Consider the following 26,903-nt stretch of genomic DNA (forward strand, 5'->3'; position numbering starts at 1 on the left):
TGACTTCATTTGTGTACCGCTGCATCACACACTTCCACTCAACCGGTTGCATTTTGAACTTTTTTGTGACAAATTGGTTTTTAAAACTTGAGCTATCATCTTGAATCTATAGGGAACATGGCGTAGGTGCTGGTCAACATTTGGTCATATATCAAAAATAAGGAAATTTTACACATGCATAATAGGCAATACAAATTCAGGATTTAACCCATTTGAACAGTTATACTTTGACCAGGATCCAAACATTACACCCTTAAAATTTGAAGATGATAGCTTAATTAATAAATATGTAATACATCATGGAATTAGATTGGACAAGCTGGTCATCATAAGTTCCACTGAGACATGAAAAATGTCAATTTCGTGAAAATTCTAAAATATGCACTCATGCTACATTTATTAACAATAAAAAGTGACCTTTAGATGCTATTATTATTTACCACTGTTAAAGTATTCTCAGTGTTGTAGTTGGGCCGGTACGGCGTACCCCCTAAAATCCAAACTTGCTATAAGCACACCAGTTAAACTACCTTTTTAAATCTGTAAAAAGTAGCCCAACTGTAAATTGTCCAATGGATTTCAGAACAAAAAATCGGGAATGATTATTTACTTTTTCAGAGTTATGTCATGGCACAATTTGGAACTATTATGAGTTGAAGTTAGACATTTAAATCGTGGCCAGATGTATAATATATGCTCAGCTGCTGGCAAATTTTGTTGAGTACCGCCTAAATTTTTTTCCTAACTACAGAACTGACAATGAGTATTCTACTGATTAACCCTCCAGCAGGCGCACCATATTCTCTGACACTAGCAGGCACGCGTGGCACTTAGTGCAACACTTGGTTTTCCGCTGATATTAATAAGAAAAACTCGACTTAAGATGCGTATATTCATGACCTTGTTCGAATAATAGGTGCGTTTGGTTCACTGACCAACTACTATTAATAACGTGAGGCCGAAGCAGCACAATGTTGCACTTTGTGCCACAGCGTGCCCGCTGGAGGGTTAAGGTAGTATTTTAGAACCATTCTGTCAGTCTCCACTCCTTTCAGATGACGAACGAGACCCAATTATGTATAACAGAAGAGATAGGTTTCCCCACAAGGTATCAAGAAAGAGGTTTCGGATGGTGATTTCACATACTATGTAACATCAGCTTTTCATAGCATCAACCTGGTGTGTAGGAGCCAGGCAAAAGGTAATCTATGAGAACGATTCACGAAAAAAATACTGTTTGAATGAAAGTGGGATACCCTAACAACTATCTCTTCAATGAGAACATGTAGTACAACCAAATGAGCCTCGGAAACTCGTCAAATGGGAGCAGTCCTCAAAGGGAGGGTATTATTCACGGTAGCGAGGTCGGCAAAGTTATCAAGGTCGCCATCACACGAAACCCTTGCAGAGACTAATCGTCACTACATAGCAGCATCCAAGAATGAAGAAAAGAAGACCAAGAAGATGGAGAAGAAGAAGGCATCAATGAATGTAAGGAAATGGAATGTCAGCACGATGATAAGGGTGCATAACCTATAACACCTATAAAATATAAAAAGAGGAATGGAGACATGGAGGAGAGATATCTTGGAACTATCCGAAGTGAGGTGGAAGGATAGTGGGGACTACTGGAATGATTGGTACAGTGTTATATATGTATAGTGGTGAGGAGGAAAGTCAACGAGTGGTAGCTGTGGTATTGAATGGGAAGAATGGCAAGAGAGTGGTAGAAACAGATCAGGTCAGCAATAGGATACTGGTGGTAGAAATTGAGGTACAACCCACCAACCTTTTAGTGATTTAAGTTTACATGCCCACTAGTAATCATTGAGAGGAAGAAGTAGATGAGGAGTATGAACAGCTCATGGAGATAGTTCAGGGAACAGCTCAGGGAAATCCCAAGCAAGCAAAATCTGGTGGTGGTGGACTGGAACATCTCAGTCTGGGAAGGGATGGATGGAAATGAAATAGGAGAATTTGGATTAGGAATGTGGAACTACAGGGGAGAGAAAGCAGCAGAATTTTGCAGGAGAAACGAGTTAGGGTTAGGATGCAAGATGAGGCTCTCGGTAGATGGAAGGACTATGTGGAAGATCTGTAAAACAAAGAGAACAGACCAGAAAGACTAAATTTAGAGGAGGAAAGAACAGTGGTGGAGGATAACCTTGAGCAAGGGATCTTAAGCATGGAAATAGAGAGAGCCCTTCATGATATGAAGTTCTGGAAAGCAGTGGGCATGGACAATATCCCATGTGAGCTCCTGAAGAATCTAGGATGGGATGGTAAGAGAAGAGCTTTAGAACTAGTATGCAGGATCTATGAGGAAGGATTTTGGCCGGAGTATTTCATGAAAATCATTAACTAGGTAAAAAAAAAACTCCTGACACAGCTGAATCAAATTGAAAAAATCCATACACTTCTTTATTATCATGTAATATTTAATAAAGGAATGTTATTATCAAAAATAAATACAATTGCTTCACCTTCAATAGAGATTACACCTCCTTTTTTCACTCAGTAATTGTTTCACCACATAAGACATTTAACACTGGGGATGTTGGCTACAGTTCTCCATTGATGCCAATGGACACTTTGAATAAGCCGCACATGTCACTTAGTACGATGGCCATGTATCATCATGTGGGATGCATTGCTTGATGAAGGGAGAGGAGAGTCCTTAACACTGCTTGACATGCAGCCCTGAGATTCTAAGAACTGATTTTGATTGGCTGGAACACCTCCGTGACTACACTTGGGATCTGGATGGTCCTCTTGGTGGAAAAATGGATGCTGAAGAGCACTTGCTGCTCCAATCCTATCCAACGGGGAAAACGTAAGCATGTTCTGCAAAGATAAACAAAAATAAACATGAGTAACATTTTGAAGCCTGCCTCGTGAACGACAATGAAATATACATGAATTGCCATGAGAAAAAACATTCCCCCGGGCCGGAAATCAAACCTTTGGCTTTCCAGGCCACTGTGATGACCACTATCTATGGAAAATCATAGGGTCTTTCATCTCCATAGGGAAATATTTCCTTTCTGTAGAAAAATTAAATTATGGTTTTGCTGGCAGTGACCCACGTCGTCCTGACGACAGTGTTGGGATTTCCCTATCCTACTCCTTCCATCTCCATCCTTTCCATGAAGCGTCCTTGTGGAGACGCTATCTTAATTCCTAAATTCCCATGGCAATTGTAGAGACTCCTGATACTAGATGTTAGGCCCTCGCGGTCCATCACGGATGGCAATGCGAGGGAGATAGGTCTTCAATGAAGTCAAAACCTGTTGAGAGACTCATACCTGAGCTAAAGCCGCGTCTAGCGGTGTGTGAAGTATTTCGAAGCCTGCCACATGAATGGCGATGAAATATACATGAATTGCCATGTGAAAAAAAATTTCCCTCGACCGGGAATTAAACCACGGGCCTTTGGCTTTCCGGGCACACTAGGCAAACCTCTTCACTATCCAGGTTCCTGAATTCCCAAGTCAATTGTACAAGAAAACAAAGGTCTGTCATTCATTTCCCAGTCCACACAAAAATAACTGTCAAAAATATCTTACCAGTTACTACGAATGAAAAGCTTTAACTTCCTAATTCCACATAGTCTAGTGAACCAACCTTGGTTTCGACAAGGAAAGTCATCTTTCCCATCATAACCCTATCCCTTCACATTAGGTTTACCTCTCCCTCACCTCAAGTTCTAAGTTAACATTATATATTAAGATGAATTAAATACACCGATTAGACAATAAATTATATTCAGATAGCACTAACTAATAGCTTGCAAGCAAAGACCTTAGTTCGAGTAAAACTTCAACTCACCTCCTATATGGTGTGAGTTGAAGTACTGTATTTAGATTACTGGCAGAAGAACTAACTCTATGAACTACTGCAGTATGTGTTAGATAAAACTTTTGGGCTACGTCGTAGCATCTATTTTTGGGTGGCCCCCAATGTTTCCCGACCGATGCTGGTCGCTTTCCCAAGGGATTCTCTTGAATCTTGTCTTGACTGAAAAGTCTTGAGAATCCCTTAAGAAAGCGACCAGCATCGGTCGGGAAACATTGGGGCCACCCAAAAATTGATGCGGCAACATAGCCCAAAAGTTTTCATCAAACATAACGAGTGCTCGCAAAAGTTTTAATGAAGAATAATGCAGTATGTGTATAATGCTTTTGGAACATGTGGACCAACACAACTACAAAAGCTACATTGGAGGAAATAAAATATTGCTTACCATGACATGCTCTATTTGATTCAAGGCAGTTTTCCACAGAGACTTCAATATTTTTGCAGCTAAAACATACCTAGCACTCAGCAGGTATATTGACTTCATCTTGAATATCCTAAATCTCAATATAATTCCACACAAATGCATGTGGACAAAGGTCTTTCTTCCACAACAGTTTTCACATCTCTCTTGAAAAGACTCCACTCTACCAGGATTTTCCCTATGTTCAATAAATCCTATGATACATGAAAAAGTCACGTAAAAGCCACTGGGGGGAAAAGCTGCATTGCATGAACAACACCATTACATATTGTACCTTTTACAATTCACAACACCAATATCAACCAACCTTCAAACTTCGAATACATACTTATGCTTCTCCTTGCTTCTGACCCTCCTTAATTTCTTGGAAGTAGCTCCTCTTCTAGAATGGCAGTCAAGAAGTGTAATTTGGAATTGTTATGTGGTCATTCGCTGAGACCCAAAATTATAATCCACTTAAGAAATTCAGTGAATAAAGTAAAAGATAAGTTACTACTAAAATATATCTTCCTCATTCAGCTATCCTCTCATAATTTTAAAATAAAGAAACGCATAAGTTGCCACTCCCTTTCAATGAGTTGGAGAAGTTATTATGGTTCTGCTTCATTTCCTTGTTTAGAGAGCACTCATTGAAGGAATGAAAAGCTAGCAAAAGTGAAAACAACAACAAACCATGGAAAGTCAATGAGCAAGGCCCAGGATTTGCTGAGATGCATTAAGCTTTTTGGCAAGAGTCAGTGACATCATAAACTTATCAGTGGAAAGGTTATGGTTGCCAATTTTTCCCCTGAATAGCTTAAGAAGTAGACAACTGAGTGAAAAACGAAAAATGACAGGACCTTCATTTTTCTACTCAATAAAAATCGACAATAATAAATTATTTGTGAATGAGTTTAACATGATCAATTTATTTCTGCATACTTCAACCCTTTCGACATGGTGGAGTTCCCTTCTTAGCGTGACTGCTGGACCGAGTCCCAAATAGACTCTTCTGTCCCCTCTGTACTTTGCAGAACATTCATTAAGAAGGGTCTTGTGGATAATCACACACTCTCAGCTCCTATCTTTTTCGACCCCTCCTAATAGGTAATGGTCCTCCAATGGTAGTTGGGCTCCCTACTTTACAGGTTTACAACCCTACCAGTGGCATTGGTTTGCGGTCAACTTATTATTTGTTTACATGAATTAGCTATATGAATAGCTGTTGCTTGCAAATAAATTGCAGACTCAGAATCGAATTCCTCGTTTTTTTCTGTGCAATGTCAAAATTTGAACGAAGCTCTATCATCAATATTAACAGATTAAATGCATCAATAATTTCCATGTTGATGTTTACACTGAAAGTTAATATTTATGGTAGAATTTTGTTAACAAATTTCGAATGCTGCTCAAAAGATTCGATTCTTAGTTTATATTTTTTGAGAGAGGAACAGATATTTATTTCTTAAAGTGACTGAATAAACAATTACCGTATGTGTCTGAATATAGTCCCCCCTTTTTTTCCAAAAGTGCCTGCGGTAAAAGTAAAGGGGGGGACTATATTCAAATGCATTTTTTTTAACTTTTCCCAAAACTGAAGCCTCAAAATTAGGGGGGGGGGACTATATTCGGAGGGGGACTATATTCGGAGAAATACAGCAAATGATTGTGGCTCCTTAACACAAAGAGGGGTAATATATATAAGACGAGGCGTCAGGAAACCTCACTGGGTATCCTGGATTTTGAGGGTAAGGCCTTAGTCCTGCTGCTTCGTGTCCCGAAACTAAGACTTCGCATTCCCGTGACCGCCATGAGAGCAAGGAGCCAGATATTTACAGCATTCATTCGCCTGCATAAGAGAATCTTCAGCTTTATTTCAAAATATCTTCAGCTTTCTTCTCCCGGGTCAAGAAACGTACTGCCCGATATTTCAGGCATTAGTGGCAAAAGATAAATTCCTGATATAAGGAAAAAAATCACTCTTTGAGCTACAGTCGCAAATATCCATGTTCCTGCCCATAATCGTTGAACAAATTCATGTACTTACACCACCTGCAAACAGATGTGCACTTACACAGCAATGTCAGCTTCAGCACATTCATAACAATGATAGCAGAGTTGATGAGGAACAAATCCATGGGTCAGGTTTCAAGGCATTTAAAGACTGTTTCACGTAGCTGCTAATGCCTCGGACTTTAATTTAAAATGATTTATCATTCATCAACTCCACTGGCAATGAAATGGCATTCAAAGAAGCATTTTCCTATCATTTCGATGAGCGACAAAAGGGCCTGGGTGACACTATAGTTGTTTTTAGACGGTTTGAAAAATCGTCAACTGCAGGCAATGCATTACGAACCCCTGAGATAGCAGATGTTAGCCTACCCACACGACAGGAGGGAATTTCAAAAGCACACATGAATTTTTTTTAACCTGAATAAAAGTCTTTGAATGCGAGCCCACTATCTTTAAAGATAATTTCAATGATAAAATTTATATAAATAAGGTATTTTAAGGCTATTTATGGGAATATATATGGTTTAGAGGGTATTAGACACCCAACACCTATGCTACCACGAACGCATCCCTATCTTCCTTATGTTAAAACGCTCTTGTATAACGCAAATTCGTATAGTGCAAAGACCCCAAGGAACACATCCCTTGCGCTATACGAGACATGGGTGTACATAAAAAGTTCAAAATCCACAAAATTTGAAATTTTACAAAGCGCACACAAAATTAGCTCAGATTGCATGTTGAATTTATGGTTCAGTTAAGCCCATCGCTGTAGAAAGTGGCGGTCCACTGGATTAATTATTTTAACCATTCATCCAAACTTACTTGCTGCAAAAAAGCAAACAAATGTTATAAAACACACTGCAGTTACCTGAAGAACCTCCCTTCCAAGAGGACCAGCTTCTGGGACTAATTGTGACAGCGGTGTGGGGGTGTACGGCCCAAACGAACTCCAGGGAAGGCTCACACTCTGCGGCCACTTGGACTCTGGAGGTGTTCCAATCACCCTGCAAGAAAACGGTGAAACACAATGACGTCAACTTAACACATTAGTAATGGCTTCTGGGCATTCCTCCGCATTGTGTTGTCACAAGGTGACAACAGTTACTCCAGCCATCCCACTGGCGTCTTCAGATCAGAAGTATCGATGCATCAAAATTGTCCATCTCATCTAGGAGCTTGCGTGTCATAGGTCGGCTCTCATTGGTCAGTTTAATCTCAAGTGTGCTCGGATTGGTCCTTGATTCTAAAGATTCTAAAGATCCTTATCTAAGTGTTAACCAACTAGGAAAGGGATCCAAGTGTTAGCTAAACTGGAAAAAGATTTTAAGAATCAAGGATCAATCAAGGCTCTCCAGTGATTAAACTGACCAATCAGAGCCAAACTACGACATTCAAGCTCCTATATAAGAAGGACAATTTCAATGCATCAATACTTCTGACCTGAAGATGCCGCCAAAATGGCTAAAGAAACTGTCATTGCCTTTCGACGAAACTACGTGGATGAATGCCCGAAAGCAGTTAGTTGTTTATGTGGAGAAAGGCCACAGAAATCTCACAATCAGATTGAAGGTCAACTTAATACTCAAGTTCCTCACTGCCCACAGTTCTTAAAGGCCTGGTTACACAAATACATTAACACATACAGGTAAATGTCTAAATGTATGAACACCAAAATGCACTGTGTAACCACCCATCTTGTGCAAATGCAGGCACAGAAAATAGAACCTGTTCTAATTTGGTTCATGCATTCGTACACGTTTCGTTCCAGTCTACCAAAATCATTCACGCAAATGTACATTAACTTGTACGCGTTAATGTACCGTGTAACCAGGCCTTAACACTATGGGACTTAAAAGACTTGAAAAATTAGGAATATTGGAGCTAACTTATCTTTTCCTTCCACATAATTTTTTCCCAACCCAATAATTTTTAAAACCCTTCAGATTCAAGTGCAATACATATATCACAAGTCTGCCACTCTGTGTGGGAAAATTTTCCAAGGAGGCCTAAGCCTTTTTTCTGCCGTGATGGGCAGAGCAGACAAATAACCCTTGCTATTTCCTCCAAACCCTTTTCCTGAAGACTCCACCCATGAAGGAACAGATTTGGAGTAATTCAGAAAATTTATGAAATTATTCCATCAGCCAAAATTTAAAAAACAAATAAAATATATTTTCCCATAATTTTCTGTTCCATTTGATACCTAACATCGAGGATATCGGTATATCTTTACCAATACTGATTAAAACTCTTTTGTATTTAACTACTCTACTAACTGAGGACTAAGAATCACACCAACCCGACCCTATAATCAACATGTCCTCACTGAGGATTACTGAGAGCATTATACAGTAAGCAGAGACTAGGAAAGTATTGATTAAGTTACAGTGATTGGTTAAGGTTACTTTTCAATTACAAGCACATATTGCTGCATGTTAACTGAACTGAATAAATAAGATATATAGTATGTGACTTTGCTGACTTAATATGTGCCAATGTAACCACTTGGGATGGTCGGATCAAGAACATAATATGTATCCTAATATTCAACGATATTACGTTGGAACAGGTAATGAAATTTGAATTAGATGCTGAAAAAATTAGATCTGCATCCGGCTTGGTACATTGATATATTATTGGTAGATTCACTTAATTTTTGGCAACAGCAATATTGCAACGATGGAGCAAAATGCACTTTGTTTGGTAAATATTTGAATTTCAGCACTTTTTTGTACAAAATGTTGTCCTGGCCAGAGAAAAACCAAATTAGAAAGAATTTTTTAGGTGATTTCATAAAAAATACCATCATCTACTGATAAAAATTTAAACTCAGAAGAATGTTTCCAATACCTCTATGCAAATAACATTTTTTCCATTATTAGCCTTCCTTTTACCACAGGGATAAATATGCCATGGAAAAACCATTTAGCTTCCTGCTAAACCTCCTTAGCGCACATAAATTTGTCTTTCATGTCCAACACAAACACTTTATAAGTTATTCAATAATATAACCTATAATTTTTAAAAAACTATTAAGTATGCTTTGAAAATTAAGAAGATATTTTATCTATAATTCCCTGGTAAAGAAATTATATGGTCAACGCAGAAAACCTCACTCACCCACACAATGCTTTTGGCAAATTGGCAAGTTCATGCCAGAGTCCAGAGATTGATGCATATCTCCCTTTACTGTAGCAATTGGTCACTATGCACAAAATATTTCACTGTGCCTCGGGAGATACATCAAAATGAACACAAAAATAACTTTAGCATAATGACTAATGGTACAAGACTCACGATGACTTACTGAAAAATGCGATCCAGTTGATCTCCTTCAGAATTACCGGAGAATAAAGGTGATCGGCGAAATAGCTCCGCCATAATGCAGCCACAGGACCAGATGTCAACAGGAGTGGCATAGGGAAGCCCAAGAAGTACCTCAGGTGCTCGGTACCAGAGAGTAACCACCTATTCAAAAATGAGAAAAATATCAGAGCTGTATTTAGGGCATAAGCTACACTAACTATGGCTTAGGTCCCCCACATTCTTGAAGGCCCCAAACAATTCTTAATTAATCCTTATAATACGAGGGTCTTTTTTTTCAACCTCCGATGGGTCATCAACAGAAGATGAAGTGATTGATTGAAAATTATTTCATTGCTAAATGTTGAGCACACTTGTGGTGTCCTTCCGACATAAACGCCTCGGCAAATGAGTAATTGGTCGTGCCTTTGGACAAGCTTAACTATATCTTCTTCATAGGATGTTGTCGCCAATGACTTACAATGATTTTTGCCTTTGTCCTGATGCTCATTGTCCGTTTGAAAAAACTTCCTTCCAAGCCACATCTTCATTTCACCATAAAGATGGAAGTCACACGGCACTAGGTCAGCATTGCACAAAAGTTGATCGAAAATGTCCCATTGAAATTGCTCAAGGAGCAATTAAGCTGCATCAGCGGTGAGATGACAGGTGTTGTCATGGATCAGAACACTTCCAGAAGTCAGCATGTCTCTTCTTTTGTTTTGAATGGGAATGGACGTAATTTTTCACACTGTCTCACACTCTAGCCATGGTAATTTTAAAAATTCTCTTTTATCGCATAAAGGTCAAGACATGTCAATGCTGAAACCATTCGGCGAGTTTTCTGGCTGTCTCTCCACAGTGCAAACTTGGCGGGAGAATTCAATTAAAGGCACTGAAGTAATGAGAATGCTACAAGCCTTAAACTAACAACTTACTGTAAGAAACAACTAGGGCGTGTAGCACGGAGGACATGCAGTTGCCCTACCTGCGCAGTACCCGCCTGTCACTTGTATGGTGTTTTTGCTGAGCTTTCAAAGGTTGAAAAACAATCACTCCTCATATGTTGCAACTGATCAGATAACAAGTCTTTGTAAATAGAGCTTTTAAAATAACTTTCGTTTCTTTTCACCTAGATGACATGCCACATTGAAACCTAGGTCATACATTAAATATTTAAGTGGAATTATAAAGTTGCCTTTAATTTTCATTGTGTTAAGTAGATTCCATACAGTCACACCTGAAACAACTATATATAAAATATTTTACAACAATTTATTGTGCATAATTGAGCTCATTTTCCATGACTGGATGTAGACTTGATAAGGCCTTATTGATAAATGGGACTTTTACAAAACCCAGACATTCTAAGTCTTTGCCATGTACAATTTCAGATACCAAGCAAATTAAGCTGAAATACAATAAGAAGTATATAGACGTTCCCCTAAATAGTGCTATAATTATGAAAATCTGATGATGAGTTACACTAATCATTGCTTCATTTTTGCATCAGAAGTTCATTACCAGCTAGACTCGTCATTGTGCAATTTGGCTTCAGAAATTCATGACGAGCTATACCCATCACTTCAGCGCAAAGGGTTAAAGTAAATGGCCACTAACCAGTTCAATTGAAAAGTTAACTATTACCTGATTTAGGTTTATCCCCAGTGAGTAATACATATTTAGGAATTCTATTCCCCCTCTGAAGCAGGTCCTACCCAGCTTCTGCCCAAGAGGGATTTCTACAGATTGACTACTGGTTAACTATAGGTTAACTAGAGGTTAACTTGAGGTTGCTAACATGTGTATTTCACAGCCATTCACATGGCAGGTTTGAAATACAACACACACTGGCTACGTAAAATTCCCAACACTTTCCAGTTCACCGTCTTTTACAGATCAATGATAACCCAGATAAAATTATTTCATACACTCACCACAGACGTTAGCCTCATTTCAAAATCGTACGTCTTGGCTAGGCCAAAGTCAGCCAACTTCACCCTCCCCCCAGATGTCACCAAAAGGTTCTGAGGCTTCAAATCACGGTGCACTATCCTGTGACTGTGAAGGAAGTCCACACCACTCAGCACTTGACGCATAAGGTCCTGTCAGGAGATATGATAAGAGCCCATGAGAGATGATCACAGTGCAATAGCATGGTGGCAATGGTAAACACAGCAGAATCCTGGTGCAATCAAAGGTTTTTCGGTGCCCGGACAAATTTATAAACACTAAATGACCACCTGCCATTTATTTTCCCTTTTACAGCCTGTAACGATTAGAACAGTTCTCTGCGAATAAAACATATGATAAGAAGTCACTACAAGGTGTCACATTCAACATTAACCCCTTCCACTTCAATATATTTTCTGAATATCGTGCTCCTATCCTCAATTCATTTTTTCGGTGGTTCTTTTTAAATGGAATGGTAGGTAGTAAAATGATATTTTGTAGTTTGTAATCAACATAGAACAGTATAATAAAAAGTGAATATTAGGTATTTCATTTAGTTCACGAACGAATCCTCTTCCCATAAGAACATAGCTATCGCTACTCATATAAAATATTATTCCTTCCAATGAATCATATTTCATGAAATATGAGTTCTTTACGAACATTATGGATGCTTTACCATCGTTAAATTTTCAAAATATATACAGTGTGTCCTCGTTTAACGTCGTCCCGTTGAACGTAGTTTCACGATAACGTTGTCCAAAAATTGAAACCCTTCATCATTCAACGTCGTTGTTGCTTCGTGATAATGTTGTTCAAATTGTGAGCGATGAAAAAAAATTGAATGGCAAATAGGACGCAAGCGCATCTGATGTATAGTAAAAATTACTATATTAATGAAATTGATAATTTTCGTTTGACAGAAAAGGTTGGCGTGGGTAGCACATATTAAATATGCATCTAAGCGTATAATTATCGCCTCATTTACCCATTATCCGAACATTTTTCTGACTCCAACCGAAAAAAATGTCCACGAGGATGAGTGGCTATCCTGGTGGTTCTTCAGACGTGAAGAAAAAACGGCGACATTAGAACAAAACCTTGATATTATTAAAATAAATGAAGAAGGTCCAACTGCTGGAGAGATTGGTCGAGTTTTAGGTTTTCAGGTTGCGTTTTTACAATTAAAATTTCTTCTGTTACTGAAAATATCGATGTTATGCCATTGAAATACTTTCTCAATTTAGTTTGTATATTTCTTTTAATAATGCCTTATTCCCAACCTTTTATCATTGCGCTGTGCATGAATCGTTATCATGCTGAAGTGAATAATGTTTCTCGCGATTTCCGCCGGGTTAAAGAATTCATAACATCACGAAAAGTGACTCTCCCTTCATCCTCGTGCTTCCGAGTGTCAGATTTTTTTCATTTTGGCCTTCTAATGTATATCTTTGGTTCAGCTGTCTCCCGATTGGTCATGAAGTCTGCTTAAAAGTTACGGCTCCGATAATTGGCCTCCTTGGATTCTCGCCCGGGAAATTCTGGATTCTTTACAAAGAAATGGATTGCTAGGAACCAATTCAAATTTTATACATTGTTTCTTACGGGGAACACTGCATCGTTTAACGTTGTTTCGCTTAACGTTGAGTTTTTCAGGAACGAATTAACAACATTAAACGAGGACTCACTGTACACATTGTTCCCCTAAATAGTGCTAAAATTATGAAAATCTGTTGATGAGCTACACTCATCATTGTGCTATGTATTTGGCATCCAGTTCATGACGAGATAGAATCGTCATTCCAGTGCATGGAGTCAAAAATTTTTCATTCAGTTTATGAGCTTTTCCAAAGAATGTCAGAAAACAGGTAAAACATGGGAAATAAAATTAAATGCGACAAGAAATTTGTGGATGATATTTTTAGAGGGCTATAGCAAGAACTGACTCAAAAACTTTTCTGCTACTAATGCTGTTGTAGATGGTTATCAACGTTAATACATAATTAATTTTTAAATATTTATCACAGTTCTTTTATAATTTTATTTTGTAATAGTCCAGTGTAGGAGGCTATGTACTCAAAAAAATTTCCATCATTTCATCATTAAAGATACGCAAAATGAAGACATGTACGTAGTAGTTTGAAAAAAAACAAAACTCTCCACCTACAACTAGAAGAAGAATATACACATTGAATTTCACCAAATAGCATTATTAATTGATAGCGTTTAGTATCCACTTTTACCTTTACTTGTTCCTCGCTAAATCCTGGAGCGGGACACTTTTCTATGTACGATGAAAGGTCCTGGTCAACATGCTCAAAAACCAAGAAGAGAGTGAGGAGCTGGTCTTTTTCATTTTGTTGACCATGGCATATATCCAGCAGCCTTTAAAAAAAAAAAAAAATACTTAAATGAAGTTAGCAAGGACGGCTTATGGTGCACGTACCAAAGGCCACTGAAAAATTGACTCACAGTCACTATGAAAGCACTTAACATAATACTACATTTAAACTAGTTAAATAGTAGTTAAATAGTTAATAGTAAACTACAAGGCTAGATAGAAAGAGTAGCGGAGTGTTTGGGGGACTTGCCAGGGAAGGGACAGTCAGATGATCCATTTAATGGTTAATCAAACAAAACAAATACACCTCTAACTTACACTAATGTAGTGTTTAACCCTGTGCAAGAGTAGCCAGCAGCAAAATGCTGCATATTTTGGTTTCTGAGCTATCTTATAGTGGTGCTTGCATTTAATGCCTGTGTCCCAAGGTATTCAAATTTCAATTTAAGAGGCAGTATTTCCACTATCAATATCTATCCACCAACATTCTTAGTTGCCATGTGACATCTAAGAGAGCTCAACAAGCCTGAGAGAAGGAGATGCATTTCATTTATTGGTGAAACCAGGACAGATGACAGTAGAACACACTAATATAAACATTCACCGCCTAAAAATTGTGGATAAGTGATAGTGAATTAGAAAATTTAAAAAAATGTTATTAAATGAGAGGCATTGTCCAAAAGAAACATCGTAAAGTAGACATGGTGATAAACACAGTTTATACATGAACTAAGATATCTAGCAATATAATTTCACTGTCAAACAATAAAACTGCAACTGTAATGCTTAAATCAGCTTTTTAGGCCAGAAAATACCCCCACGTTAACAATAGGAATGCAATTTATATTTTGAGTTATATGCCTTGGCACACCCTCTCATGAGATTCACACATTATGTAACATAATATGTAGTATTAATAACCCCTAATGCTAGGAGAATCGAAGTACATGCATATTTAACATTGGGATTGATATTGGAACACAACGTGAAATTCCGTTTTAAGGTCAAGATTTATATTAGGCTCAGCACCAAATTGGGGGAGATTCTTTACTCACTTTCAAAAGAATTAGAATTGCATATAAGCTAACCCTTTTACCATAATGTGCAAGATGCTGTAGATCACAAAATTGTTATGACCACTGAGTGAAATCAGAAGGGATATTCCATGGGCAACCAAAATACTTTTCCCTTGTGCATGACACATACGCATGTAATACGCACGCATAAAAATTAGAAAAATAAAACACTGATTTGAAGTCTAGGACATTCGCCACCTACCTGACTATGTTGGGGTGCTCGTGCTGGTCGAGTTGCTTGAGCAATGCAATCTCGCGCAGTGTGGACATGGGGACACCATCCTCAGTCAGTGGAACGCGCACCTTCTTCAGCGCCACCATGACGCCAGGGTTCAACAGATCCTTGGCCTTGTACACTGTCCCGTAGGCCCCTGAAATATATATGACAGGATCCAAATTAGAGGATACTCCAAGAAGCTTGAAATGCCCACAGCAGGCCCCTGAAAATACAAGGGCTGCTCGGAAAGTAACCACCATTTTTGTGTATAAATAAAAGGCTAAAGTAGATTTACAATGCATATTTATTATATACCAGGGATGTGTGAGTAGTACTTTTTGATCTCGAGACGAGTATCGAGTCGAGTTGAAAGCTACTCAAAAGTATCAAGTCTAGTTGAAAACTACTCACGAGTATCGAGTCGAGTATGGTAATTTCTGGACCAGGCAATACAACAATGAATGCTCCAACATATTCTCCTCTTTCCAATCCCTTAATACATTTTCTATTCTGAATGCTTATCCTGAAGTTAAAATGAAAAAAATAATGAGGAACGTTGATGATAATTGTTTCAGCAATAGGAGATAAATGGAAATGATATGTCTTAAACAGTTGAGGCACAGTTTAAATGAAATAACCCCATTAATATGTCGAAAAGTTCATTCACATGTGTAGCCTGACGGCTTGTAAGACCCCTGAGTAAAGGCATCTGCACAATAGCAATAAAGACTATACACGTAATTAATTACTGGCTTACAGGCCTCGACAGCTCTGTAACCGAAACTACTCGACTTGACAAACGTAATGCTCCTCGAAACACTCGAGTCGAGTACCAACTACTCCACTCCACTCGAATTTTTGAGTACTCGCACACCACTATTACCATATATGTCTGAATATAGTCCCCCCTTTTTTACCAATAATACCCGTAAAAGTAAAGGGGGTACTATATTCAAATGCATTTCTTAAAATTTTCTCGAAGCTGAAGCCTCAAAATTAGGGGGGGGACTATATTCATAGACATACGGTATACACGTCTTAAAAAAACAACTTTCCTTTACTTTTCAACATAATTTTCATGAACATTAAGGCACTTATCATGCCTAAAAAAATTAATTTGAAATCCATTCCACAAAAAAATCTCCCTCCTGTGCCTTAATGAGCCTTCCAGTGACTGCATCTTTGAGCTCTTCATCATGCTCAAATCAAATGGAAGCTTGTACGTGGTGGAAATGCTCCATATTATCAATAACAGACACTTTGTTACTTGCACAAAATATTTATAAATATATTTTTTATAATATATTTTATGTATTTGATAATGGTGTAACAGCCGAAACCGGTCATAGAAAAAATTTTTACAAGTAAGTATTTCATGGAAGTAACACAGTGTCTGTTACTGATAACATCCTCAAATCGCTGGGAGTCGAGCCATTTCTTTACATGCATAAACCCAATCCAGAATAACTATTTCAATCATAATCTTTGGGCCATACACAGCAAAAAGTTCCCTATGATTTACTGCTGCCGAATATTGTTTAGCTTTGAACAATTGAATATCAGCATGCACGTCACACTTGGTGGGATTTGCAATAGCAACAAACATTTTGACAAGCTACCAAAAAACAACTACCACTCAAACGACCTTCACCAATCTGGCCTTTTTCAAATGAGGTTAAAATTGACCATTAACATTCGTATTAACTGGCATTTCTAAAATCAAATAATTTGTATACTAAGAATACACTAATGTTGGGAAACGAATCGCAATAAATGCCTTTCGTTTTCTTTGATGAAGGAAACTACCCTATTGATGAGAAGTACTCAAGAAAGTGACAACTATCTAAATTTTCCTGACTTTTCCCTGAGAAAAGTTCCCTTGGTTGATTACCATGGTGGTAGAGACATCCAATTTTTAAATTCCTAGACTATAACCCGACTTTCATTTGACAATTTACCAATTTCCCAATCATGATAATATTTTTTTTCTCCTTAGTAAAATTTTTGCAAAACTCAAAAAATATTACAATGAAAATTTGGTACTTAGATTTTTTCTTGCTCTGTGTCTGTGAACCATTTTGTCTCAACAGTAAAGGAGAGCGAATTATTAGCTTCTCACTGGTCGTACATTTAAAAGCTAAGACACTTGATGCTGATTATCAAAGTAATGAGAATAACATCTGAATGTTCCACTAATAAATGAGGCACATTTTGCGTTATACACAAAAATTAGTTTTAGTAGGAAAATTAATGAGGGGGGAGAGACTGATATGTAAACACAACCTATCCAAGTTTCTCAGTGACACTTCCAGAATTTCAAAATCCACTGACAATTTTCCCAGTTTTCACTGACACTTGCCATCACCTTTACTGTATTTTGCTTCTGGCTCACTTCATATCGCAATAACTTGTGATACCCTCTTTTCTTCAGTGTACTCTCGGTGTGTGAAGTCAATGCATCGTACAGAAGAATCCCGATTATCCGGCTGCGGTATATCCGTGTTGTGGATTATCCGTGCACGATTTTCACTCCCGGTCAATATTTTCGGCGATCTTTATTTTTTTTAAATAAGATGGACGCAAAATCGCTAAAATTACTGCATTAATGTTGGGATACATCGGGCTTCATTATTTCCGTTAGAATTCCCTTCGCAAAACGGAAGCGATCGCGCGCTAGCTGCATCACGGGAGCGCCGTGTTCCTGTTTTCCAAGCCTCTCAGCGCGCCACCGCGCTCCGTGATCACGGATACACGCAGTAGTTTCAACCCCGACAACTTGTGCGAGAGGCGACTAATGCCCCGTTCACATTACCATCTTTCTTAACCAGCGTAAGATGACGTCAGAACCAACGCGCGTTCACACTCAACCATGGTTAGACCCTGGCGACATCTGATGAGTGGTAGAGTAATTCCAAGTGAAAAATGAATTGACAAGAGCGAATAACTCAGAATAACTTGTTGGATGGAAATATAGAATGTGCAGGGAAAAGTTCTTGTGTTAATTGCAATGATATTAATGATGAATTTAAACATATGTGCATATTATGAGCTGCTTATGAATTAAAAATTGCATTCCAGCGTCGACAATCATTGTTCCTTGCTACGTAGGAGGTAATTCATATGTGTTCGTCCAACTAATCATTTCATCCATAGTGTGGCTTGCATTCTTCTACTGCTCTATTTAATACGAATGAAAGCGAATATTGCTGATAATTAGGTTGATATCAACAACATATACTACTACTTGCCCTTGATTCGGATGTGTCGACAAATCATTGATGTAGGTGAAGAAAATCGAGGACCTAATCTTGAGACTAGAGCCTCAATATGAGACACTTGTGATTTGGGATGGAGATACACTTTTCGCTGCATTACATTCTTAGGTATTATTGTTTTCTGACTTTGACAAAGGACATGATCCACTCTGATGCTATACCGTAAATTAAAACTCTTTTACCTCTTCTTCAAATGTGGACGAATAACTTGCAGAAATGTGACGATTGTTGAAATTTAACTTATGAAATAAGAGAGAGAACGTGGTAAATTTTGCGATATGTGGTATCACCCGACGTTTCTAAATTTATTTTCTATCGTTACATCTGACTAGCCGTTAGCCTGATACTTTATATTGATATGGGAAGAACTTTTGTTCAAGGATGAACGTAAGTTATCTTTTTCAAACTGGGACAAAGAACTCTTAACAAAACATTAAAATCATTGTGACCTTCGGATTTTTATTATGGTAGTTTCGCACATTTTACTTAATTCTAGCAAAATATTAATATAGATTATTCAATCTGTCCGTAACAATACAATACGAGCTAATAGCTAATTCACTACGAACTATAAAGTATATCGCATAACTTAAATCAGGTTTAAAATCTCATACTATACAACACATTACGGAATGAATCAATAGCACTTTCCTTTGAATTAATTCTGACGAATATAATTCAACAATAACGGCCGTCTCCTCTTCGAAACTTTATTTTCTGTTTTCTTTCCTCCTATCCCACTTCGTTGCTGCTTCGCCTTCTTCTTTTTCTAACCAGCTTTTAACCAACTTGCGTTCACACACGCATGAACTACCGCCAACCATGGTCGGAAAACGGTGGTCAGAATCCCAACCACGGTTAACGGGAACTTGCGTTCACACCTCGTTTTGTAACCATGGTCGGGGCTAACCGGCGTAAAAAGGACGTAGTGTGAACGGGGCATAAGTGACGTGGTGCCCGACAGTGTAGGTACGGCGTGAGCCGTGGTTTTGAAGCATTCGTGCGAACCACTTTTCTGTATCCGTGAACAAAAAGCCACGGATGTGTGGTTTCCGAAACCAGGCCTCACATGGAGCATTACTAATACGAGTACAACCACGTTATCGCCGCTAAAAAGATCGCGAACTGGCGAAAAAAGCCCTTTATGAGTCCGAGAAGCATTCTAAAATAACAGAATAACTGCATAAATAAAAATATATTGTTTGTTTTGCGTGAATTATACACATTACAAGACATTAAAGTGAAAGTTTGGGTTATCTGTGTTTTCGATTATCCGTGTCGTCTATCCCCGTCAATAGCCCGAATAATCGGGAGTGTGCTATATAAGGAATTACTATCGCCCATTTTAATTAAATATTATAATTGAATTATAAAATTCTTCATTAAGTTAAGCAGTGGGGCTTCCACATAAGTCCACAAATGTACTACCATTACTGACCTGTGCCTATAACGGAGACCTCCTCATACTTGCCAGGGTGCAACGAGGGCACCTCGGCAGCTGCTGCAGATGACCCTGGCATCATGCAGGCAAAGATGGCGTTGACTAGGAGGAGCCAGTGGTAGCCGTCCCGTTCCTTTCTTCCACCCCTGGAAGTCGCCTAAGCACTCCTATGAAATCAAATATAAATAGTCAAATAAAAATAGTCAAAACACCGACACACTAATGGTTGAAAACATGAACATAGAGAAATATGAACAATCATCACGACTTAAGAAGCGTCTCAAAGTTCGCCAATGTAGGATCAACCAGATGTAACTAAAAAAAATCACTGTTTTGAGATGAAGCAATTTAAAACTTTTGTGAGAATAACCGACTATAATCTAATAGTTTTCCACAATCTTTCTAACTAACCCTTAGAGTGCGGGAACGTTTTTATATGTTTTGCACGCTGACTGAGGCATTTACTCAGACTTTTTATTGCTACCTGAATATTTTGCACTTGGGCACTTTCGCTCACCATAAGGATCGCTAATGGGCTTAACTCTACCAGAGTAGCCTTTGTGGCAGGGGGTCCCTCCTGCACAGGGGGTCTCTTCTGCACTGGCTGGCAGCTAAAATTGTGAGCCCCCACAGCCTAAGGGTTAAGAGTTGTGAAAGATTATATTCTTCGTTAAAAATTGCACCGGTACTAGTCATGTTAATTAACACGTTGAGTGCCACGTCAGTCATCGATGACCGACACCAAGGTTTCCGTTCATACCCTGTCAGTCACCAGTGACTGAAAGTATAAAATATAGGTAAAGTATAGATAATAAAGGAAAAAATTGAACATTTTTTTCAGAAAACTTTAATGGACTTTATTAAAACAAGGTAAACATAAAAATGGATGTCCCTCGCAAGTGACATAAAATGTTACAACCTGCTTGGTCAAATTTTGTGCCATTTTTCTGCCACTCTGTGCCTCATTTTCTTCATAGCACGATTTGCAACATTTTCGCACTGCTGAAACTCGGCCAGGTTTTGTCAGCAGATTGTGTCGCATTTTACTGGTTGCAATGCTGCTGGATGGAACAACACCTGCGCGCGCAGCCTAACGGGGAAGTCTCTATAAAACCACGTGGCACTCAACGCATCAAATAACCTTTGGGCTACGTCGCCGCATCAATTTTTCAGATGGCCCCAACGTTTCCCAAACGATGCTGGTTACTTTCTCAAGGGAATATGCGACAAGTGAAAAGCAACCAGCATCGGCCAGGAAACCTAGGGACCACCCAAAAAATAGACGTGGCAACATAGAAAGTTTTTCAACTATTATTAGATAGTAGTCGGTTGTTATCACAAAACCTTTAAATTGATATATCTCAAAACATAGTTTTTGTAGTCTGATTGATTCTAAATAGGTGAGTTGACTTTTAAAAAACTCCTAATTTTACAGTATCATTAGGTGCACTTCCAGCAATGCCCCACACTACATGGAAAGAGGATGTACTTTGATTGTTGACATCTAAGTAGTACTTTCCTCTTAAGTTCCACTCAAACCCTCGACAAAAACCACCAACCACTCAAAATTACAGTCGCTCTTAAGTAGCACACATTAATTTTCCCTGAAGCATGGTTGAATTTTTCTGATTTTTCCTTGATTCCCCTGACGTGTTTCCAGGGTTGGAACTAGGAGTTTTGTCAGGCGGGGGCAAAGATCTGTTTTCCGCCCCTTCTCCCCTGATCCCCCTCTTGCACCCTCCCTCACCTTATCCCCACCGCTAAAATGCAATATGCGCAAGCTATTTCTTTGAGATGCAGTAGTTTAAATTAAACGGCATACATTTGCAAAGAATATTTATTAACATTATTTTTTAATCATGTAAATGAGGATGTCCGTTTGTCTGTCCTCTATGCATTTCCATACTGCTGTACCAATTGCGACCAAAGTTAGTACGTAGGTGCATCTGAAGCTCCCAAAGGCCGTAATACTACTTCTGGTTGTGTCCGACGCGTCCTTCGCGTCGCTTTCACAATGCCGCTTGTTACGTCACATCATACAACTTCTGTGGTTGGACATCCTTAAGGGTAGGCACACCTCTTGACACTCTCAGCAGTAAAACATAACTCGTAACGTATCAACATTAAACTTTTAATCCTCACGGTGCAAACCTTTTTGCGGAGTTACGCATACCCACGACGTTATCGCTTTGCGCACTAACGGACACTCTTAACGATCTATACTGTGGAGCGTGGTATTATATTTAGTCTCCGACTGATATTTTGTGGTGGTTAAGTTTTGTACTGAAAATTAACTACATTCAGTGAAAATGCTTCCATTATCATTAGTATTTCGCCGGTGATAGTGATCGGATTTTTCCCAGAATACGCGATACTTCTATTATTAATGTATAAACTCTGTTTCTGTTGGCCACTTTACTGGTGGGGATATCCTTGAAAATATACCTTATTACTGTAATTGTTAGATTTCTGTTGGCTATAGTAAAATTAGACAACAGTATAAGTGCAGGTAAATGACTAATTTACTCTCGTAAAATTTTATTTCCAGCTGAGCCGGTTGTAGGACGTTACCGTGGTGATTGTTAATAATTTTTCCTTGGGAAAAGATGTTTGAATCATAACTTCGCGAAGCCTACCAATGAAGTAAGAAGAAAAGCTTTACTTTATGCGTTCCATGAGTTATTTTAATATATTAACGAGATATGACCAAACATTTCACCAAATAGTAAGTATTGACCTTTATGCGATGTCAATGTTTTGGTCAAAGTGGGGATGGCTTGTCCTACCCAAGCACCCCTATTCCTTCACTTCGCTCCAAGCCCGAAACCAGTGGTGCCCCCTTCAGATATTTACAACCTCCTTGGTTGCGAGCCCATATTTATGGACAAAAAAATGCTTAAAATTCTCTCCCCTACCACCTCCTATAGTACTGCGGATTCCTCCTGAAAATTCTTGCATGAATGGAGCACAATTCTAGAACTCCTTCTAAATATGGCATGATGCGTAATTTCTTGGCTTCCCTTGAGAAACGGGTAGCAGCCGTCCATTGTTAACAGATCAATGGGAAACCGTGAGTTACGAATGTTTCGTATCCACACAGCAAACCCAGTTATTGACTGAAAAGGCGATAAGGGCGGTGAGGAGGTTGTTTATCAACTACGTCACAGACTCGGGGGAGGAGGGGAAGGACGCCTGTAAACTTGCGGAGGGTAACTTCGTGTTGGGGAGGATTCAATCCAAGCCAGGGCGGTCTGGACAGCTCGGCTGGTCGCTGATCGCCTAGGGTCCCGAGCCAAGGGACCCTCCACAAGAATTGCCACGAGAGAATATTCCCCAGGACCAGGAATCGAACAACGGACGTTTGGCTTTCCGGGCCACAGCGCAGACCACTACGCTACCCAGGTTATTTAATTCCCATAGCAATTATACCGAGGCTCATGGTACAAGGTTCAGGGCTGTCACCAATAGGGTAGTTTCCTTCATCAAAGAAAACGAAAGGCATTGATTGCGATTCGTTACCCACCACTAGTGTATTATTCATAATGTACAAATTATTTGGCTTTAGAAATACCGGTTTAGACGAATGGCAATGGTCAATTTTATCCTCATTTGAAAAAGGCCAGATTGGCGCCCATGCGATGCCCCTCCCCCCATATATGCCGCCCAATAAGAGTGCCCCATACATCTAATGCCGGTAGGCCGAACCTCTACTTCATTCAACCACACTTCTCACTCGGCGTGTGGGTCGAAACTTAACTGTTCGAAGCTGAAGCACGTGGTCTCTCCGGTGCGAAACATTATGAGTTTCGTTAAGTTCCAGAGTTTTATTTTAGTTTCGACCCTAAGTAGTTTTGAATCCGATTTCGTTTATAACCTGAGTTTAGCTCCCCGGTTTTAAATCCATTTCGTTTCATTTTCACATTTCGCTCCCGGGAAAAAACTTTTGAAAATTTACTGGTTTTGACTTTCATTTAGTTTCGATTGCCATCCCTGGTTGCGACCCCGTGTTAAACCTCTATATTATTTCTACTGTACTTATAGATACCTTTTTCTCAACTTATACGCAACCAAACTCTACAAATGAGGTACCAAAATGCACAGAATTTATCAGAGAACATGCGACGGCATATCTTACTTCCTAAATATTGCTATTGTTTCCTAAAATTGGTTTTTAAAAATTAAAAAAAAAAATAATCGATAAAAAAATAATCGATTCCGGCAAGATTGTACTCATCCCAAGAATACAGTTAACGCCGTCGGATCCCACCATGTCTTTTAATTTGACTCGCAGACAATTTCCCATTAAGGTTTCCTATGCGATGACTATTAACAAGGCTCAGGGTCAGACTTTGCAAAGAGCTGGCTTATTCCTGCTTGACCCTGTATTCTCTCATGGCCAACTTTATGTAGCAAAAGATCTTTTAAAAATATTTTTGTAAATATTAAGGAAAACGCTAAACAAGTATTAACAGACGATAGTGTAATTACTTCCAATGTTGTGTTTAAAGAGGTCCTCTGACCTCAATTTGTACATGAACATTTCAATTAAATTTGTACACAAGACCCTGCCTTTTTTTCTACATATTAAAATTAGAAACGCGCCTATCCCTCTGTGACCTGCATTGAAAAGAGCGGGGGAAGCCCGCTGGGAGCGGGCGCAGCACGCTCGTGCACAAAAATTCTTAAAATTGTCACCCCACCACCTCCTGAAGTATTTCAGATTTTTCCTGACACACCCTGTATAAATGGATCGAAGAGAGAACTTCAATTGACAGGGAGGAGTAGATGTCAATTGAAGAGAGAACTTCAATTGACATCTACTCTCAAGAGCGTAAACAACAATAAAAAAAACGTGAGACCAATGCAAGGCGTTGAGAGTAGCTGGGAAGTGGTGACCCCATCATAAGGAGCGTCCACGTTTCCGCACCATACAGCGCTACACTCCAGATGGGACTCGTCACTAGCCTTACCTTTAAACTCTTACACAATGATCCTTTCATAAGCTCCTTCCTGACCACGAACATTCACTTTGCTAACGCAATTCTCTTTCTGATGTCCTTACTGCTCTATCCGTTTTCCTCTATTTTGCTGGCCAAAAAATTATGTATCTTGTCGAATCTGGCATTTAATTGGGTTTCCACAAAAATATTAATTTTCATTTTTTTAATAGCTTTTAGTGAATCCGAAAGTTAAAAACTGGTGAATAAGCCTCCCTACGACTCTTACAACTGATTAGGTTCCCCCTAAAAAAAATAAAAAGTTTTCTTTTCGTTAGAGTTCGTTAAACGATAAGATAAATAATTGGGGAGGATTACCCCCAAGTCAACTAATTATATTCTCGCCAACAAAAACAAGACAAAATTTTTCACTACAACTAATTAGATTCCGGCTAATAAAAACAATAAAGAAAATAGTTTTCATTTTCGTAAGAGTTAGAGAATCGGAAAGAGAAAAAGCTACGGCGAAAAAGTCACCCAACTTCCATTCCATCTCACGAACTTGGCTCGAAATAACTGGAGCTTCCAATGAGAACCTGAATAATGAAGAACACCGTCACCTTCCACCCAATTTGCCATGCGAGATTAATATAGCCCGTAGCGCATGAATTTAGAGCAGTTAATCCTTTGTCTAACACCCGGCAGGTGATTCGCACGGAAGTTCCAAGACCTTCGAGCAGCAGATATTCCGCCAGGTGTGTCTGTATTACTCACCCTTTCGAGGGTAGGTGTTTGGAGGCGAGTGACGACGCAGTTCGTTTGACATAATAAAAAGTACTTGTCTACTGCCACACATGACATACTTTCAGCATTGATAATGGCATTATGAATGTGCCGAAACCGGGAACAGATGGAATAAATAAGTGTTAAAATGGACAGGTACTTTTTATTATGTTAAATATCAAAGATTTCCACCGAATCTCGCTGGAAACTTATCTACAAGGTCATTTTCGCCGTATGAAAGGAGTTAACAGCTTCAGAAACTCAAGAGTTCAGAAGAAGCACTACAGAGGAGGTGGCAGTAGGGTCATTCCATGTCAACTCAACCAATTTTTGGGGGGTCCCACGCCCACCATCTTAGATTTTGATTATTTTTTTCCCTGTTGTTAGTTTCAACCTTAGTTAAGAAAAGTCCAAAATATTAACCCATTAATCCCCAGCGTTGCGTTAACGCAACATTATTGAATCCTAATTCTCAGAACAAGTTTCTACTTCAGAATAATTTTTTCTTCGATTTACGGACTTTTTTTTAAAGTATCTCTAGTTCTAATTTTGTCATCGTCACCAACATTTTCATTTATATAATTGTATTTTTATGACTGATGGCGTTCCGCATAAAAATGGATGCCCACATACGAGACACCCTAGGAAAAATGGCATACCCCATATCATGTCCGTTGAAAGGCAGAATTGGGAATTTCCTCCGAAGGAATACCGATAACTCCCGGCGAAGATGTCGAGTGCGCAAATCAAGATAAAAAATAAATTATGGGTGCTTTCCAATCACCTTGCGCAGACTAGCACACATCGCAACAGATTGAAACACACTAGCGCACGCTGAAACAGACGATTGGAACGCATCTGCGCTAGTGTGTTTACAAACGGTGGACCGATCGGCGGCAAAAGTTGAATGTTCAAATGACTTAGAGCTTTTGAACTGACCTTCGCCACATTATTATTGAAGAAGGGTGATAAATGTTCGTATATTTCATTTTGTATTTAGTTAAAGCACTAGTAAGTATTAATTGAAATAAAATAATGGAACTATCGCTACTTAATAATTACCTCTCCCGAACTGCTAGTGCCGGCAGTTATACCAGTTATACTTCATTTCGCATTTCTGGATTGAGATACATATACAACTTACATCTATATCACGCAGGTAAAGCCGTAAAAAATGTTAACACCGCATTATAAATCTGCCGATTCTATAGTTATTTTGCGGTACTGAATTTCAATTAATGGAATGCAATTAACGCCACATGAACGTTAAAGGAAATTTGGTATATAATACGCCTGCTAT

General features: G+C 38.8%; 1 protein-coding gene across 2 annotated transcripts in view; it reads right to left on the reverse strand.

The window, feature by feature from the left end:
* Positions 1-2,387: 2,387 nt before the first annotated feature.
* LOC124169222 (cyclin-dependent kinase 4) overlaps positions 2,388-26,903 on the reverse strand; it is a 30,880-nt gene continuing 6,364 nt past the window's right edge. For both annotated transcript variants that reach the window (XM_046547755.1, XM_046547754.1), the window contains 7 exons: positions 19,881-20,050; positions 15,153-15,321; positions 13,777-13,918; positions 11,518-11,685; positions 9,585-9,745; positions 7,146-7,281; positions 2,388-2,844 (listed from right to left, as the gene is read on the reverse strand). In XM_046547755.1, the coding sequence (XP_046403711.1) occupies positions 2,611-2,844; positions 7,146-7,281; positions 9,585-9,745; positions 11,518-11,685; positions 13,777-13,918; positions 15,153-15,321; positions 19,881-19,965 (1,095 nt within the window). In that variant the 5' untranslated portion in view covers positions 19,966-20,050 and the 3' untranslated portion in view covers positions 2,388-2,610. The remainder of the gene's footprint in view (positions 2,845-7,145; positions 7,282-9,584; positions 9,746-11,517; positions 11,686-13,776; positions 13,919-15,152; positions 15,322-19,880; positions 20,051-26,903) is intronic.

The sequence above is a fragment of the Ischnura elegans genome, chromosome 12, assembly GCF_921293095.1.
Source record: "Ischnura elegans chromosome 12, ioIscEleg1.1, whole genome shotgun sequence".
Lineage (NCBI taxonomy): Eukaryota > Metazoa > Arthropoda > Insecta > Odonata > Coenagrionidae > Ischnura > Ischnura elegans.